General features: G+C 56.8%; 1 protein-coding gene across 1 annotated transcript in view; it reads right to left on the bottom strand.

Moving 5' to 3' along the window:
- The window catches only part of LOC144952175 (peripheral plasma membrane protein CASK-like), a 66,088-nt gene that overhangs the window by 8,382 nt on the left and 37,844 nt on the right, over positions 1 to 19,862 (bottom strand). The window contains exons 3-10 of the mRNA XM_078882576.1: positions 10,893 to 11,005; positions 10,172 to 10,386; positions 9,862 to 9,875; positions 8,942 to 9,019; positions 8,333 to 8,405; positions 4,841 to 4,943; positions 1,884 to 2,059; positions 251 to 400 (exon numbers count right to left, since the gene is read on the bottom strand). Of these exons, the coding sequence (XP_078738702.1) occupies positions 251 to 400; positions 1,884 to 2,059; positions 4,841 to 4,943; positions 8,333 to 8,405; positions 8,942 to 9,019; positions 9,862 to 9,875; positions 10,172 to 10,386; positions 10,893 to 11,005 (922 nt within the window). The remainder of the gene's footprint in view (positions 1 to 250; positions 401 to 1,883; positions 2,060 to 4,840; positions 4,944 to 8,332; positions 8,406 to 8,941; positions 9,020 to 9,861; positions 9,876 to 10,171; positions 10,387 to 10,892; positions 11,006 to 19,862) is intronic.

Genomic DNA, 19,862 nt, shown 5'->3' with positions numbered 1-19,862 from the left:
CGGTAGTGGTGGCGGTGGGGCGGTGGTGGTGGTAGTGGTGGCGGTGGTGGTGGGGCGGTGGTGGTGGTGGTGGTGGGGCGGTGGTGGTGGCGGCGGTGGCGGTAGTGGTGGTGGTGGCGGTGGCGGTAGTGGTGGTGGTGGCGGTGGTGGCGGTGGTGACGGCGGTGGCGGTAGTGGTGGCGGTGGGGCGGCGGTGGTGGTGGCGGTGGTGGTGGTGGTGGTGGAGGCGGTGGTGGAGGCGGTGGTGGAGGCTTGCCGGGTGTGGTAGTACGCGCACCTTGAGCCAGGGGTGGTTGAGTGCCTCGTAGACGGTGATGCGCTCCGCCGGGTCCAGCATGAGCATCCTGCGGATCAGGTCCTTGGCGCTCTCAGAGATGTTGTCCCACTGCCGCGGGTTCATCTGCGCACAAAGACAAAGGCGGCCCCGGGTAGCCTTCGGCGGCATATCGGGGCAAGTGCTGCGAGACCCCCGGCATAGCCTGGAACGGGCTGCCGGGGCGAGTGTGCGTGCGCGTGTGCGCATGTGTGCGTGTGTGCGTGTGTGCGTGTGTGTATGTGCGTGTGTGCGAGTGAGTGTGTATGCGTGTGCGAGTTGGAGTGTGTGTGTGTATGTGCGTGTGTGCGTGTGTGGATGTGCGTGCGCGTGTGCGCGTGTGCGTGTGTGTGTGTGCGTATGTGCGTGTGTATGTGCGTGTGCGTGTGTGCGAGTGAGTGTGTATGCGTGTGCGAGTTGGAGTGTGTGTGCGTGTGTGTGCGTGTGTGCGTGTGTGTATGTGCGTGTGCGTGTGTGCGAGTGAGTGTGTATGCGTGTGTGCGTGTGTGCGTGTGTGTATGTGCGTGTGCGTGTGTGCGAGTGAGTGTGTATGCGTGTGCGAGTTGGAGTGTGTGTGCGTGTGTGCGTGTGATGTTGTGTGTTGTCAAGTAATAAAGAGTGTTGCTCCCAAGACAACGTCTGTGACTCAATAGGACTCACTACACAGATGATGACGATGATGCTAATGCTGACGATGATGCTGATGCTGATGATGCTAATGCTGATGATGATAATGATTTTAATGATGATGATGCTAATGATGATAATGCTGCAAATGATGATGATGATGCTAATGATGATGCAGCTGATGATGCTGTCACTGATGATGCTGCTGACACTGCTGATGATGATGACACTGCTGATGCTGATGACACTGCTGCTGCCGATGCTGATGATGATGCCACCTTACCTTGTACTTGCCACTGATGATGATGACACTGCTGATGATGATGACACTGCTGATGATGATGACACTGATGATGATGACACTGCTGATGATGATGATGCCACCTTACCTTGTACTTGCCCCTGATGATGATGATGATGACACTGCTGATGATGATGATACTGCTGATGATGACACTGCTGATGATGATGATGCCACCTTACCTTGTACTTGCCCCTGATGATGATACTGCTGATGATGATGACACTGCTGATGATGATGATGATACTGCTGATGATGATGACACTGCTGATGATGATGATGATACTGCTGATGATGATGATGACACTGCTGATGATGATGATGATGCCACCTTACCTTGTACTTGCCCCTGATGATGATGATGACACTGCTGATGACACTGCTGATGATGATGATACTGCTGCTGCTGATGATGACACTGCTGCTGATGATGATGACACTGCTGCTGCTGATGATGATGACACTGCTGATGACACTGCTGCTGCTGATGATGATGATGCCACCTTACCTTGTACTTGCCCCTGATGATGATGCTGCTGCTGATGATGATGATGCCACCTTACCTTGTACTTGCCCCTGATGATGATGATGATGACACTGCTGATGATGATGACACTGCTGCTGATGATGATGCCACCTTACCTTGTACTTGCCCCTGACGATGGCCTCGAAGAGGCGCTCCTTGGTGCCGTAGAAGGGGAGGCACCCGCTGAGCAGGATGAAGAGCATCACCCCGCAGCCCCACACGTCCACGGGCTTGCCGTAGGGCTCCCGCTTCACCACCTCGGGCGCCATGAAGTGAGGCGTGCCAACTCGCCCTGCCAACGTCACCACCACCATCACCACCGTCATCATCACCACCATCACCACCGTCACCACCGTCATCATCACCACCATCACCACCGTCACCACCGTCATCATCACCACCATCACCACCATCACCACCGTCATCATCACCACCATCACCACCGTCACCACCGTCATCATCACCACCATCACCACCGTCACCACCGTCATCATCACCACCATCACCACCATCACCACCGTCATCATCACCACCATCACCACCATCACCACCGTCATCATCACCACCATCACCACCGTCACCACCGTCATCATCACCACCATCACCACCGTCACCACCGTCATCATCACCACCATCACCACCATCACCACCGTCATCATCACCACCATCACCACCGTCACCACCAACACCACCATCATCACCCCGCAGCCCCACACGTCCACGGGCTTGCCGTAGGGCTCCCTCTTCACCACCTCGGGCGCCATGAAGTGAGGCGTGCCAACTCGCCCTGCCAACATCACCACCACCATCACCACCATCACCACCGTCATCACCACCATCATCATCATCACCACCGTCACCACCATCACCACCATCACCACCATCATCATCATCATCATCATCACCACCATCATCATCATCACCACCACCACCATCATCATCACCATCATCACCATCATCACCACCATCATCATCACCATCACCACCATCATCATCATCACCATCATCACCATCATCACCACCATCACCATCATCATCACCATCACCACCATCATCATCATCACCACCACCACCATCATCACCACCATCACCACCATCATCATCATCACCACCATCACCACCATCATCACCACCATCACCACCATCACCACCACCATCACCACCACCACCACCACCATCACCACCACCATCATCACCACCATCATCACCATCATCACCATCATCACCATCATCATCACCACCACCACCATCATCACCACCATCACCATCATCATCACCACCATCACCACCACCATCACCACCACCATCACCACCACCACCATCATCATCATCATCACCACCACCATCACCATCATCGTCGTCACCATCATCACCACCATCACTGCCATCACCGCCATCACCACCATCAACGTCATCACCAACAGCATCATCACCATCATCACCATGAAGTGTATCTGTGTATATGTATCTGTATGTGTGTATATGTATGTATGTATATGTATAGAAACATTTAGGCTGGCCTGCCTACCATCCATCCTGGGTTTAACCAGGCTGGCTCACAAATCCTTGAAAGATCTGGACACAGTCCCATTGGTGAGCTCCTCCGGCAGGCAAGGCTGCGTTGGCTGGGTCATGTAGCCCGCATGCCCAGCCACCGCATGCCTAAACAGCTTTTGTTCGGCCGGATCGAGGGGGCTAAACGGGCGCGGCACGGGCTAGAGAAGAGATGGAGTGACGTGGTACAGGAGGACGTGGAGCTGAGTGGACTTGCCGATGACTGGTACCAGCGGTGTCAAGATCGGCCTCAGTGGAGGAGGCTCGTGAAGGACGCTACTGGGCAGTTGGAGGCAATCGCCCTCCAACAACAACGGAGGGCGGAGGAGCGACGCTCACAACAACGAGCGGAGCGCCGGGTGGATAAAGCACAGCAAGTTGGCACAGTAGGGGGCACAGGTGGTGCATCAGCCAGTCATCTCGGTCATCTCGGTCAGTCGACCCGTGGCACCTGCTGGGTCTGCCCCGTGACCTCCTGCCAGCGGGCGTTCGACACTTCACGTGGCCTCAAGGCGCACTTGGCCTGGCACAAGCGTCGTGGTGACGACACCGCCACTTAGTGGCGAATGGCGGTTGTTGTTGTTGTGTGTGTGTATGTATCTGTGTGTGTATCTGTGTGTATCTGTATCTGTGTGTGTATGTATCTATCTGTATGTCTGTATGTATCTGTGTGTATGTGTGTATGTGTGTATCTGTGTGTGTGTGTGTGTATCTGTGTATCTGTGTGTATGTGTGTGTATCTGTGTGTCTGTATGTATCTGTGTATGTGTATGTATCTGTGTGTATGTGTGTGTATCTGTGTGTGTCTGTATGTATCTGTATGTATCTGTGTATCTGTGTGTATGTGTGTGTATGTGTGTGTATGTGTGTGTATCTGTGTGTATGTGTGTGTGTATGTGTGTGTGTATCTGTGTGTGTATCTGTGTGTGTATCTGTGTGTGTATCTGTGTGTGTATCTGTGTATATCTGTGTGTGTATCTGTGTATATCTGTGTGTGTATCTGTGTGTATCTGTGTGTGTATCTGTGTGTGTATCTGTGTGTGTATCTGTGTGTGTATCTGTGTGTGTATCTGTGTGTGTATCTGTGTGTGTATCTGTGTGTATCTGTGTGTGTATCTGTGTGTATCTGTGTGTGTATCTGTGTGTATGTGTGTATCTGTATCTATCTGTGTGTATCTGTGTGTGTATCTGTGTGTGTATCTGTGTGTGTGTGTATCTGTGTGTGTGTGTATCTGTGTGTGTGTGTATCTGTGTGTGTGTGTATCTGTGTGTGTATCTGTGTGTGTGTGTATCTGTGTGTGTGTGTATCTGTGTGTGTGTGTATCTGTGTGTGTATCTGTGTGTGTGTGTATCTGTGTGTGTGTGTATCTGTGTGTGTATCTGTGTGTGTGTGTATCTGTGTATCTGTGTGTGTATCTGTGTGTGTGTGTATCTGTGTGTGTATCTGTGTATCTGTGTGTGTGTGTATCTGTGTGTGTATCTGTGTGTGTGTGTATCTGTGTATCTGTGCTGCACCCACCGCCAGCGACGAGCCCGGACTCCCCGAGCTGAATGGCGACGCCGAAGCCCCCCAGCTTCACCGGCGCCGAGTTCTCCTTGGAGGCGAGCAGTACGCAGTGAGGCTGGGCACACACACGCATACACGCACACACACACACACGCACACACACACACACACACGCACACACGCACACACACACACGCACACACACACACACACGCACGCACACGCACACACACACACGCTGCCTGGTCACACACACACTCAGTGAGGCTGGGCACACACACGCACACACGCACACACACACACACACACACACGCACGCACGCACACACACACACGCACGCACGCACGCACACACACACGCACGCACACACACACACACACGCACGCACACACACGCTGCCTGGTCACACACACACGCAGTGAGGCTGGGCACACACGCACACACACACACACACGCACACACACACGCACACACACACACACGCACACACACACACACACGCACGCACACACACGCTGCCTGGTCACACACACACGCAGTGAGGCTGGGCACACACACACACACACGCTGCCTGGTCACACACACACGCAGTGAGGCTGGGCACACACACACACGCTGCCTGGTCACACACACACGCAGTGAGGCTGGGCACACACACACACACACGCACACACACACACGCTGCCTGGTCACACACACACGCAGTGAGACTGGGCACACACACACACGCACACACACACATGCTGCCTGGTCACACACACACACACGCTGCCTGGTCACACACACACACAGTGAGGCTGGGCACACACACACGCACACACACACACGCTGCCTGGTCACACACACACACGCAGCCTGGTCACACACACACACACGCAGTGAGGCTGGTCACACACACGCACGCTGCCTGGTCACACACACACGCTGCCTGGTCACACACACACACACGCTGCCTGGTCACACACACACACACGCTGCCTCGGCACACACACGCAGTGAGGCTGGGCACACACACACACGCAGTGAGGCTGGTCACACACACACACGCTGCCTGGTCACACACACACACACACACACGCTGCCTGGTCACACACACACACGCAGTGAGGCTGGTCACACACACACACGCTGCCTGGTCACACACACACACACACACACGCTGCCTGGTCACACACACACGCAGTGAGGCTGGTCACACACACACACACGCAGTGAGGCTGGTCACACACACGCACACGCAGTGAGGCTGGTCACACACACACACACACGCTGCCTGGTCACACACACACACACACACACGCAGTGAGGCTGGTCACACACACACACACGCTGCCTGGTCACACACACACACGCAGTGAGGCTGGTCACACACTCACACACGCTGCCTGGTCACACACACACACACGCAGTGAGGCTGGTCACACACACACACACACGCACACACACACACGCTGCCTGGTCACACACACACACACACGCAGTGAGGCTGGTCACACACACACACGCAGTGAGGCTGGTCACACACACACACACACGCTGCCTGGTCACACACACACACACACGCAGTGAGGCTGGTCACACACACACACGCAGTGAGGCTGGTCACACACACACACACACGCTGCCTGGTCACACACACACACACACGCAGTGAGGCTGGTCACACACACACACGCAGTGAGGCTGGTCACACACACACACACACGCAGTGAGGCTGGTCACACACACACACACACGCTGCCTGGTCACACACACACACACGCAGTAAGGCTGGTCACACACACACACACACACGCTGCCTGGTCACACACACACACACGCAGTGAGGCTGGTCACACACACTCACACACGCTGCCTGGTCACACACACACACACGCAGTGAGGCTGGTCACACACACACACGCAGTGAGGCTGGTCACACACACTCACACACGCTGCCTGGTCACACACACACACACGCAGTGAGGCTGGTCACACACACACACACGCAGTGAGGCTGGTCACACACACACACACACGCTGCCTGGTCACACACACACACACCACACACGCAGTGAGGCTGGTCACACACACACACACACGCTGCCTGGTCACACACACACACACGCTGCCTGGTCACACACACACACACGCAGTGAGGCTGGTCACACACACACACACGCAGTGAGGCTGGTCACACACACACACACGTTGCCTCGGCACACACACACACGTTGCCTCGGCACACTGGCGGCACCGGCGCCGGCACCACCGCGGCAAGAGCCGCCACGAGCCGGGAGCAGCGCCTACCCGGGGCGGCACCGCGGGCGGGGGGGGGGGGGGGCGGCCCCCGTGTAGCCCACGTGCCAGAGGTCGCAACCGGGTACCCGATACCCGTACCCTACGCGATACCCGGCTACCCGGCCGGGTACGGGTAGCCGTTTGCGACCCTGGTGCGGCCAGGTACGGGTAGGCCGTGAGTCACTGGTGAGTCACCGTTTGTCACTCATTTCGGGTAGGGTACGGGTACGGCCGGGTACGGGTACGGGTATGGGTACCCGTTTGCGACCCTGGTGCGGCCAGGTACGGGTACGGGGGGTAAGTAATCAAAACCCGTTTGCGAGCTCTGGCCCACGCAGACTCACGGCAGGGGGGGAGGGGGGCAAGTGCCGTCAATAAGTTCAGCACACGGGAATGGGGCCTTGCCCTCCCTGGCTGTAGCAACACGGCGTGGTGGTGGTGGAGATGTTCAAACACCGAATAGATTACGCCGCTCGCAAGGAATCACGTTACCGCATTAACCACACGCACGGTGCCTCGCGGTGCACACGCAACCAACACGGCTCTGGTGATAATAATAAAATCATAATTACATTATAATAATAATAGTAATCTATGATGATGGAGCGTCTTGGAAACTGATTGGCCTGCACCGGCCTTCTGGTCCGACACTGGTGGTGAGACCAGACCCCCCCATTGAAGGATGCTCTCTCTTTCGAAGACGATCCATCATCATGTATTTTATAATTATTTTATTATTATTTTATTATTAGCTCATTATTATTTTATTATTATTTTATTAGTATTTTAGTATCATTTTATTATTATTTTATTATTATTTTATTATTATTTAATTATCACCAGAGCCGTGTTGTTTGAATGTTCACTACAAGGTACTGTGCGTACGGCTAATGCGGTTTAATCTGTTTGGTGTTTGAACATCTCAAACATCTCAGACACCTCAAACGCCCCTCTGCAGTTTTATCGCCAGAGATGGGTAAAGCGCCCTCTTCTGTTCAGACTTTGCTCCTGGCAAACACTAAAGTTCAACATATTCACCAACAGCAACGAGGAGGGGGGCGTGGCGCTGGCCCCCACCCCCCCCCCCGTGCCACAGCACTCGCCCCGACCGCCTGCCGAGGCTACACGGGGGACCTTTGTCTGTGCGTGCGAGAGCGTCCGCTCACGCGGGGAGCGGCGGCACTTGCCCCCTTCCGGCGCGAGGCTACGCGGGGCGCCTTTACCTTCATGTCCCTGTGGATGACGTTGTTGTCGTGGCAGTAGCGGAGGGCCTCCAGGATCTGGCGCATGTAGTGGCTGCGGGTGCGAAACGACGGACAGAGAAGGGTTGGGGTGGGGGGGAGTTGAAGCACCGCGCGTGGTCAAAACAAACAGCGAGAGAGAGAGAGGTGATAGTTCCTGTAGAACTGCCTCCACAATGCGATGGAGAGGGTACAGAGCCCCCACCCTCCACCCCCCACCCCCCCCACCCCCCCCTACACCCCCCCCCCTCCACCCCACGCTCCACGCCGGCTGTGGATCGGCACGCACAGCGGCGCCGCACCGATGGATTCGTTGATTTCCGTCGTGAGCTTCTGTGGCCTGTTTGGGAAGTTGGTCAGCCTGGAGGAGGTGGGGGGGGGGGGCGTGGTGGGGGGGGAGGGGGGGTGGGGGGTATGGGGGGTGGTGATGGGGGGGGAGGGGGGTGGGGGGGGTATGGGGGGAGGGGGGTGGGGGGGGCGGGTGGGGGAGGGGTGGTGGGGAGGGAGGTGGTGATGGGGGAGGGGGTGGGGGTATGGGGGGAGGGGGGTGGGGGAGGGGTCACGGGGGGGAGGGGAGGGGCTGTCACCCACCTGGCCACGGCCTCACTGTACACGAAGCCGGCGTCTGCCCGCTTCACGATCTCGAAGCACAGGTCAGCGCCGTCCATGCTGCGGGGACACGCGGGGGGACATCACACACACAGTCACACACACACAGACACACACAGTCACACACACACAGACACACAGTCACACACACACACACAGACACACAGACACACACACACACACAGACACACACACACACACACACAGACACACACACACACACACACACAGACACACACACACACAGTCACACACACACAGACACACACACAGTCACACACACACACACACAGACACACACACACACAGACACACACACACACACAGACACACACACACACACACACACAGACACACACACACAGACACACACACAGTCACACACACACACAGACACACACACACACACACAGACACACACACACAGACACACACACAGTCACACACACACACACACAGACACACACACACACAGACACACACACACACAGACACACACACACACACACAGACACACACACACAGACACACACACAGTCACACACACACACACACAGACACACACACACACGTAAAGACCCCCCGTGTAGCCCACACACACAGGCTGGAGGGGCAAGTGCTGTTAGTAGCGAGCAGCAGCAGCACCTACACACAGACAAAGATCCCCCGTGTAGCCTCTAGCAGGCTGCAGGGGCAAGTGCTGTTAGTAGCGAGTAGCAGCAGCACCTAGACACAGACAAAGATCCCCCGTGTAGCCTCTAGCAGGCTGCAGGGGCAAGTGCTGTTAGTAGCGAGTAGCAGCAGCACCTGTGAAGGCTACCGCCACTGTCGCCGGGTTTGTAGCGAGCACACGTGCGTGCATGCCAGTGCGTGTGTGCATGTGCTTGTGTGCATGTGCGTGCATGTGCGTGCGTGCCTGTGCGTTCACGCACGCCTTTGTGTGCGTGCCCGTGCGTGCCTGTGCGTGCGTGCCTGTGCGTGCCTGTGCTTGTGTGCATGTGCGTGCCTGTGCATGCGTGCCTGTGCGTGCGTGCCTGTGCGTGCCTGTGCTTGTGTGTATGTGCGTGCCTGTGCATGCGTGCCCGTGCGTGCCTGTGCGTGCGTGCCTGTGCATGCGTGCCCGTGCGTGCCTGTGCGTGTGTGCATGTGCGTGTGTGTATGTGCGTGCCTGTGCATGCGTGCCGTGCGTGCCTGTGCATGCGTGCCCGTGCGTGCCTGTGCGTGTGTGCATGTGCTTGTGTGTATGTGCGTACCCGCGTGCCCGTGCGTGCCTGTGCGTGCGTGCGTACCCGTGCGTGCCCGTGCGTGCGTGCAACTCACAACTCGAAACACCATGTAGAGCATCCCATCGGAGCTGTAGGTCTCCAGCAGCTCCACAATGTGGGGGTGCTTCAGCATGTGGCAGATGCTGGCTTCTCGCTTCAGGTCTGGGGGGCGAGGTGGGGGGGGGGGGCACAGGGAGGGGAGGGACAGAGGGAGGGGGGGCGGGGGGGGCGGAGAGAGGGGGCGGGGGGGGCAGCAAAGGTCAACTCGGGGTCACTCCCTTGCTGCGTCCACCACTCACTCCAGTCCTCTTCTTCTCCCGCACGGCTCACGTCAACCAAACTGGTCTCATGAGGGGGGGGGCGAGGGGGGTATCAGTGGGGGGGGGGGGGGATGGCAGCTGCCATGGCAACGCCGGGAAGCTGTCGCCGTGCCAACCAAGCAGGGCTCACCGCCGTGATGGGAGCGGTGGTGGTGGTGGTGGTTATAATGATGGTGGTGGTGTCGTTGTGGTGGTTATTGTGGTGGTGGTGATGGTGGTTATAGTGGTGGTGGTGGTTATAGTGGTGGTGGTGGTTATAGTGGTGTGCGTGAGGCTGCTGCCACGAGGGGGTGGTGATTGGTGCTGCGCGTTCTGGCCTCGGGGCACCCCCCGCGGCAGCCGCCCCACCTTCGGTGCTGAGGCCCGGGCTGGATGTGAACTTGGCCACGTCCACGATCTTCACGGCAAACTGCTGCGACGTCTCGCGGTTGATGCATCGCCGCACCACGCTGAAGGGGCCCCTGCAGGCGGACACAACCACCACAACAACAACAACAATCAGCGTGGCACAACCACAACAACCGGCGTGGCACAACCACAACCAGCGTGGCACAACCAGCGTGGCACAACCACAACCAGCGTGGCACAACAACCACAATCAGCGTGGCACAACAACAATCAGCGTGGCACAACCACAAGCAGCGTGGCACAACCACAATCAGCGTGGCACAACAACCACAACCAGCGTGGCACAACAACCACAACCAGCGTGGTACAACCACAACCATCAGCGTGGCACAACCACAACCATCAGCGTGGCACAACCACAACAACCAGCGTGACACAACCACAACAATCAGTGTGGCACAACCACAACCAGCGTGGCACAACAACAACAATCAGCGTGGCACAACCACAACAATCAGCGTGGCACAACCACAACAATCAGTGTGGCACAACCACAACCAGCGTGGCACAACAACAACAATCAGCGTGGCACAACCACAACAACCAGCGTGGCACAACCACAGCCGGCTAACCACTGCACCACCACTCACCACAAACCTCATCCACACACAAAGACAAAGACTCCCCGTGTAGCCTGTAACAGACTGTAGGGGCAAGTGCTGTTAGCGAGCGCCTTTGAAGGCCGGCACTGTGGCACACACACTCATGTACACACACACACTCATGTACACACACACACTCATGTACACACACACACTCGCGTACACACACACACTCTTGTACATACATACACACTCACGTACACACACACACTCACGTACACACGCACACACTCACGTACACACGCACACACTCACGTACACACGCACACACACTCATGTATACATGCACACACACTGACGTACACACACACACGTACACACTCACGTACACACACTCACGTACACACACACACGCACACACTCACACACTCACGTACACACGCACACACACACGTACACACGCACACACTCACGTACACACGCACACACACACGTACACACGCACACACTCACGTACACACGCACACACTCACGTACACACGCACACACTCACGTACACACACACACACTCACGTACACACGCACACACTCACGTACACACGCACACACACTCACGTATACACGCACACACACTCACGTACACACGCACACACACACGTACACACGCACACACACTCACGTACACACGCAAACACTCACGTACACACGCACACACACACGTACACACGCACACACTCACGTACACACGCACACACTCACGTACACACGCACACACTCACGTACACACGTACACACGCACACACTCACGTACACACGCACACACTCACGTACACACGCACACACTCACGTACACACGCACACACTCACGTACACACGCACACACTCACGTACACACGCACACACTCACACACTCACGTACACACGCACACACTCACGTACACACGCACACACACTCACGTATACATGCACACACACTGACGTACACACACACACACACACGTACACACTCACGTACACACACACACACACACGCACACACTCACGTACACACGCACACACTCACGTACACACGCACACACTCACGTACACACGCACACACACACGTACACACGCACACACACTCACGTATACATGCACACACACTCACGTACACACACACACACTCACGTACACACGCACACACTCACGAACACACACACACTCACGTACACACGCACACACTCACGTACACACACACACTCACGTATACACGCACACACGCACACACTCACACACTCACGTACACACGCACACACTCACGTACACACGCACACACACACGTACACACGCACACACACTCACGTATACATGCACACACTCACGTATACACGCACACTCACGTACACACGCACACACTCACGTACACACACACACACTCACGTATACACGCACACACGCACACACTCACACACTCACGTACACACGCACACACTCACGTACACACGCACACACACACGTACACACGCACACACAGTCACGTATACACGCACACACACTCACGTACACACACACACTCACGTACACACGCACACACTCACGTACACACACACACACTCACGTACACACGCACACACTCACGTACACACACACACACTCACGTATACACGCACACACGCACACACTCACACACTCACGTACACACGCACACACTCGCGTACACACGCACACACACACGTACACACGCACACACACTCACGTACACACGCACACACACTCACGTACACACGCACACACTCACGTACACACGCACACACTCACGTACACACGCACACACTCACGTACACACGCACACACTCACGTACACACGCACACACACTCACGTACACACGCACACACTCACGTACACACGCACACACTCACGTACACACGCACACACTCACGTACACACGCACACACTCACGTACACACGCACACACTCACGTACACACGCACACACTCACGTACACACGCACACACTCACGTACACATGCACACACACTCACGTATACATGCACACACACTCACGTACACACTCACGTACACACACTCACGTACACACACTCACGTACACACGCACACACACACTCACGTACACACGCACACACTCGCGTACACACGCACACACTCACGTACACACGCACACACTCACGTACACACGCACACACTCACGTACACACGCACACACTCACGTACACACGCACACACTCACGTACACACGCACACACACTCACGTACACACGCACACACTCGCGTACACACGCACACACTCACGTACACTCACGTACACACACTCACGTACACTCACGTACACACACTCACGTACACTCACGTACACACACTCACGTACACTCACGTACACACACTCACACCTGCTGGAGTAATGACCTCGCAGTCACTGCTAAGAGGCCAGAGTACAGGCAACGCGATAGGCAAATTGCGACGTTGGTAGCGCCCCGTGTGGACAGAACAGCCTGCACCAGAGTCCCTCACTCACTCACCCACCCACTCACCCACCCACTCACTCACCCACCCACTCACCCACTCACCCACCCACTCATTCATCCACCCACCCACTCACCCACCTACCCACTCACCCACCCACTCACCCACCCCTCACCCACCCACTCACTCACCCACCCACTCACCCACTCACTCATTCATTCACCCACCCACCCACTCACCCACCCACCCACTCACTCACCCACCCACTCACCCACTCATTCACCCACCCACTCACCCACCCACTCACCCACCCACTCATTCATCCACCCACCCACCCACTCACCCATCCACCCACCCACCCAACCATCCACCCACCCCCTCACTGAACCTACACAGTTGACATCTCCACGGGGAGAGAGCGAGAGACAAACTCCAAATATACAGCAGCAGCAGGCATCGTCAGGGTCGGAATCGAACCCACGACTTCCTGTGTACCAGGCGAGGTAGTCAACATCTCGTGTAGTGGCTGCGCCAATGACGGGCTGATCCAATCGACGAGACCTTTGTTGCCGATGTCAAAACGATGATTAACAAAAATCATTATCATCGGCTTCTCACCCTTGCCGGGAAAAAACAAGACGCGAGGCAAAATTTCGATTTAAAGCTTTCGTGACTGCAGGGATTCATCTTCTTGGTTCTTTCGGTAAAGTCACGTAGAAGGGAAATAATAAAATAATAAAAATTAAACAATAAAATTTCGATTTAAAGCTTTCATGACTGCAGGGATTCATCTTCTTGGTTCTTTCGGTAAAGTCACGTAGAAGGGAAATAATAAAATAATAAAAATTAAACAATAAAATTTCGATTTAAAGCTTTCGTGACTGCAGGGATTCATCTTCTTGGTTCTTTCGGTAAAGTCACGTAGAAGGGAAATAATAAAATAATAAAAATTAAACAATAAAATTTCGATTTAAAGCTTTCGTGACTGCAGGGATTCATCTTCTTGGTTCTTTCGGTAAAGTCACGTAGAAGGGAAATAATAAAATAATAAAAATTAAACAATAAAATTTCGATTTAAAGCTTTCGTGACTGCAGGGATTCATCTTCTTGGTTCTTTCGGTAAAGTCACGTAGAAGGGAAGTAATAAAATAATAAAAATACAACATAATAAAATAATTCTCACGACGTTTCGGCCACAACGCAAGCAGCCGTCCTCAGGTGCAGAACAGGTCTGTCAGACGCTGTCTTTCCGACAGACCTGTTCTTCACCTGAGGACGGCTGCTTGCGTTGTGGCCGAAACGTCGTGAGAATTGTATTTCATTATGTTTTATTTTATTATTTCATCATTTCCCTTCTACGTGACGACTTCACCGAAAGAACCAAGAAGAAGACGCGAGGCCGTTTGGATGTTCAGACACCCTTAAAAGAGGCACCCATCACTCGCCCGCGTCCACGTGACCCGCACGCGTCTTTGTTGAGACGTGGGAACACCACACGCTGCGGCAGTGACTGCGTTGTCCTGCACGGCGCATCCAGCACACGCACAATGTGCGGGGCCAACCCCAAACCCGCGCGCACGAATTGTCCCTGGAACCGAACGGAATGCGCCAGGCGCCACTGTACCACTGCCTTCACAAGCTGCTGCTGCTGCTGCTGCTGCTATTCGCTATTAAAGGCACTTGCCCCTACGGCATGTTGCAGGCTAGATGGGGTACATTTGTCTTTGTGTAGGTGCCCGCGAGCAACAGCTGTTGCCCCTACGGGGACCAACGTTTCGGGCGACGGGCCCCCTGTCCATTCTTCGAAAGCTTTACCCCCATGGCTTGTCATCCCCCCTCCCCTCCCCACCGTACCCACCCAGCCCCCACCCAGCCCCCACTGTACCCCCCCCCCCCCAACAACCCGGCCCTTCGAACCCCAGCGAGTCGGATCTTTATTCGGCGAACAGAAGCAATCCCCCCTCCCCCGCACATCAAGGGCTGGCACGAAACGTTCGCAAGGCTGATTTCTCATGGCCGCAGGTAATTAGAGCCAAACACCCACGCACGCACATGCCACGCGGACACCACCGCCACTGCCACTACCGCCACTGCCACTACCGCCACTGCCACTACCGCCGCGACCACCACCACCACCACCACCACGACCACCGCGACCACCACCACCACCACCACCACCTCGAACACCACCACCACCCCCCCCACCCCCCCCCACCCCCACCACCACGTGACACCACTCCTGACACCATCACAGCAGCGGCATCCACGCGGGAAATGCGAAGAGAGACGCCGGTAGACGCCGCACGGCGATGGCTCTGTACGCGGTGGGGGGTGGGGGGAGTGGTGGGGGGGGGGAGTGGTGGGGTAGGGGGGAGTGGTGGGGTGGGGGGGAGTGGTGGGGTAGGGGGGAGTGGTGGGGTGGGGGGGAGTGGTGGGGTAGGGGGGGAGTGGTGGGGTGGGGGAGTGGTGGGGTGGGGGGGGAGTGGTGGGGTAGGGGGGAGTGGTGGGGTGGGGGGGAGTGGTGGGGTAGGGGGGAGTGGTGGGGTGGGGGAGTGGTGGGGTGGGGGGGGAGTGGTGGGGTAGGGGGGAGTGGTGGGGTGGGGGGGAGTGGTGGGGTAGGGGGGAGTGGTGGGGTGGGGGGGAGTGGTGGGGTAGGGGGGAGTGGTGGGGTGGGGGGGAGTGGTGGGGTAGGGGGGAGTGGTGGGGTGGGGGAGTGGTGGGGGGGGGGGGTGGTGGGGTAGGGGGGAGTGGTGGGGTAGGGGGGAGTGGTGGGGTGGGGGAGTGGTGGGGTAGGGGGGAGTGGTGGGGTAGGGGAGTGGTGGGGTAGGGGGGAGTGGTGGGGTAGGGGAGTGGTGGGGTAGGGGGGAGTGGTGGGGTGGGGGAGGAGGAAGCGGTGGGAGAAGCGGTGGGAGGGGGGGAGGGAGGGGGGGAGGGAGGGGGGGAGGGAGGGGAGGGGGGTAATTAAAGTGATGTTTGTAATCATCGCGGGACAACTTCCCCGAGAATTAAAAGGTCATTTAATGTCACCGCGACATCGTCGTGCGGCCAGACACGAGGGGGAGGGGGGGGGGGGGCACGGGGGGGGGGGGGCACGGGGGGGTGGGGCAACGGTGGGGGCAGACCTCCCCCCCCACCCCCACGCCTTGAAGACTCCACAGGGCCTGACGCGCGGTAGCTGTTTCATCTTCGCTCGTGAGAGAGCGTTGGACCGCACAATCCTGCCTGCGCTACCGGACGGAACCCGCGGAAGTGGCTAGCACAGAGCTACCGCTGAGGTCCCCGCTCCCCCGTGTAGCCTCTAGCAGGCTGCAGGGGCAAGTGCTGTTAGCGAGTAGTAGCAGCACCTATACACAGACAAAGATCCCCCGTGTAGCCTCTAGCAGGCTGCAGGGGCAAGTGCTGTTAGTAGCGAGTAGTAGCACCTATACACAGACAAAGATCCCCCGTGTAGCCTCTAACAGGCTGCAGGGGCAAGTGCTGTTAGTAGCGAGTAGCAGCAGCACCTATACACAGACAAAGATCCCCCGTGTAGCCTCTAACAGGCTGCAGGGGCAAGTGCTGTTAGTAGCGAGTAGTAGCAGCACCTATACACAGACAAAGATCCCCCGTGTAGCCTCTAACAGGCTGCAGGGGCAAGTGCTGTTAGTAGCGAGTAGCAGCAGCACCTGTGAAGGCTACCGCCACTACGGCACACGAGGGGGTGGGTGGCCAGCACCACGCCCGGCCGCCTTTGTCTCCCCCTGTGGCGATGTTTGCTACGCACTTCGCACAGGTGCTCATTTCAGGCCGAGTCGAGCTAGAGGAAGGCCCAGCCACCGGTTCAGATCATGGCCGGTGCAGTGGCCGTGAGCGGGAATCGAAGCCGGCCCTCTGCCGGCTTCGTAGCGCGGTGCGACGCTAACCGCTGCACCACCACTCCCCCCACAGCGCGCGTGCGCGGTTCCTGCCCCCCCCACCACCCCTCACCACCACCCCCCCCCCCACCACCACCCCCCCACCACCCCCCCCACCACCCACCGAGGTCTGACCGAGCGCTGCGTTTAGCCGAATTAGAATTCTGCGATGTTCACGTTGAGTGGTGACAGCGCCCGCCGCTGCCGCCGCTAGCGCCTGGAGCGCACGCAGCCAGACGGGCCCCCCCCCCCCCCCTCAGTGTTAATCACTGGGGGGGCCCCCACAGGGTTCAGTGTTAATCACTGGGGGGCTCCCACAGGGTTCAGTGTTAATCACTGGGGGGCTCCCACAGGGGTCAGTGTTAATCACTGGGGGGCTCCCACAGGGGTCAGTGTTAATCACTGGGGGGCTCCCACAGGGTTCAGTGTTAATCACTGGGGGGCTCCCACAGGGGTCAGTGTTAATCACTGGGGGGCTCCCACAGGGTTCAGTGTTAATCACTGGGGGGGGGGGGGGGGGGCTCCCCACAGGGTTCAGTGTTAATCACTGGGGGGCTCCCACAGGGGTCAGTGTTAATCACTGGGGGGCTCCCACAGGGTTCAGTGTTAATCACTGGGGGGGGGGGGGGGGGGGGCTCCCACAGGGTTCAGGTGTTAATCACTGGGGGGCCCCATGGCTCTCTGTGTGGTGAGTCTGTGGGTCTCTGTGTGATGAGTCTGTGGGTCTCTGTGTGATGAGTCTGTGGGTCTCTGTGTGATGAGTCTGTGGCTCTCTGTGTGATGAGTCTGTGGTCTCTGTGTGATGAGTCTGTGGGTCTCTGTGTGGTGAGTCTGTGGGTCTCTGTGTGGTGAGTCTATGGGTCTCTGTGTGATGAGTCTGTGGGTCTCTGTGTGATGAGTCTGTGGGTCTCTGTGTGATGAGTCTGTGGGTCTCTGTGTGATGAGTCTGTGGGTCTCTGTGTGATGAGTCTGTGGGTCTCTGTGTGGTGAGTCTATGGGTCTCTGTGTGATGAGTCTGTGGGTCTCTGTGTGATGAGTCTGTGGGTCTCTGTGTGATGAGTCTGTGGGTCTCTGTGTGGTGAGTCTATGGGTCTCTGTGTGATGAGTCTGTGGGTCTCTGCGTGGTGAGTCTGTGGGTCTCTGTGTGATGAGTCTGTGGGTCTCTGTGTGATGAGTCTGTGGGTCTCTGCGTGGTGAGTCTGTGGGTCTCTGTGTGGTGAGTCTGTGGGTCTCTGTGTGATGAGTCTGTGGGTCTCTGCGTGGTGAGTCTGTGGGTCTCTGTGTGGTGAGTCTGTGGGTCTCTGTGTGGTGAGTCTGTGGGTCTCTGTGTGGCGAGTCTGTGGGTCTCTGTGTGGTGAGTCTGTGGGTCTCTGCGTGGTGAGTCTGTGGGTCTCTGTGTGATGAGTCTGTGGGTCTCTGTGTGATGAGTCTGTGGGTCTCTGCGTGGTGAGTCTGTGGGTCTCTGTGTGATGAGTCTGTGGGTCTCTGTGTGATGAGTCTGTGGGTCTCTGTGTGATGAGTCTGTGGGTCTCTGCGTGGTGAGTCTGTGGGTCTCTGCGTGGTGAGTCTGTGGGTCTCTGTGTGGTGAGTCTGTGGGTCTCTGTGTGATGAGTCTGTGGGTCTCTGTGTGGCGAGTCTGTGGGTCTCTGTGTGGTGAGTCTGTGGGTCTCTGCGTGGTGAGTCTGTGGGTCTCTGCGTGGTGAGTCTGTGGGTCTCTGTGTGGTGAGTCTGTGGGTCTCTGCGTGGTGAGTCTGTGGGTCTCTGTGTGGTGAGTCTGTGGCTCTCTGTGTGGTGAGTCTGTGGGTCTCTGTGTGATGAGTCTGTGGGTCTCTGTGTGATGAGTCTGTGGGTCTCTGTGTGATGAGTCTGTGGCTCTCTGTGTGATGAGTCTGTGGGTCTCTGTGTGATGAGTCTGTGGGTCTCTGTGTGGTGAGTCTGTGGGTCTCTGTGTGGTGAGTCTATGGGTCTCTGTGTGATGAGTCTGTGGGTCTCTGTGTGATGAGTCTGTGGGTCTC

The sequence above is a fragment of the Lampetra fluviatilis genome, chromosome 66, assembly GCF_964198595.1.
Source record: "Lampetra fluviatilis chromosome 66, kcLamFluv1.1, whole genome shotgun sequence".
Taxonomy (NCBI): Eukaryota; Metazoa; Chordata; class Hyperoartia; order Petromyzontiformes; family Petromyzontidae; genus Lampetra; species Lampetra fluviatilis.
The sequence above is the reverse complement of the archived record's forward strand: the minus strand, read 5'-3'. Positions and strand labels throughout refer to the sequence as shown.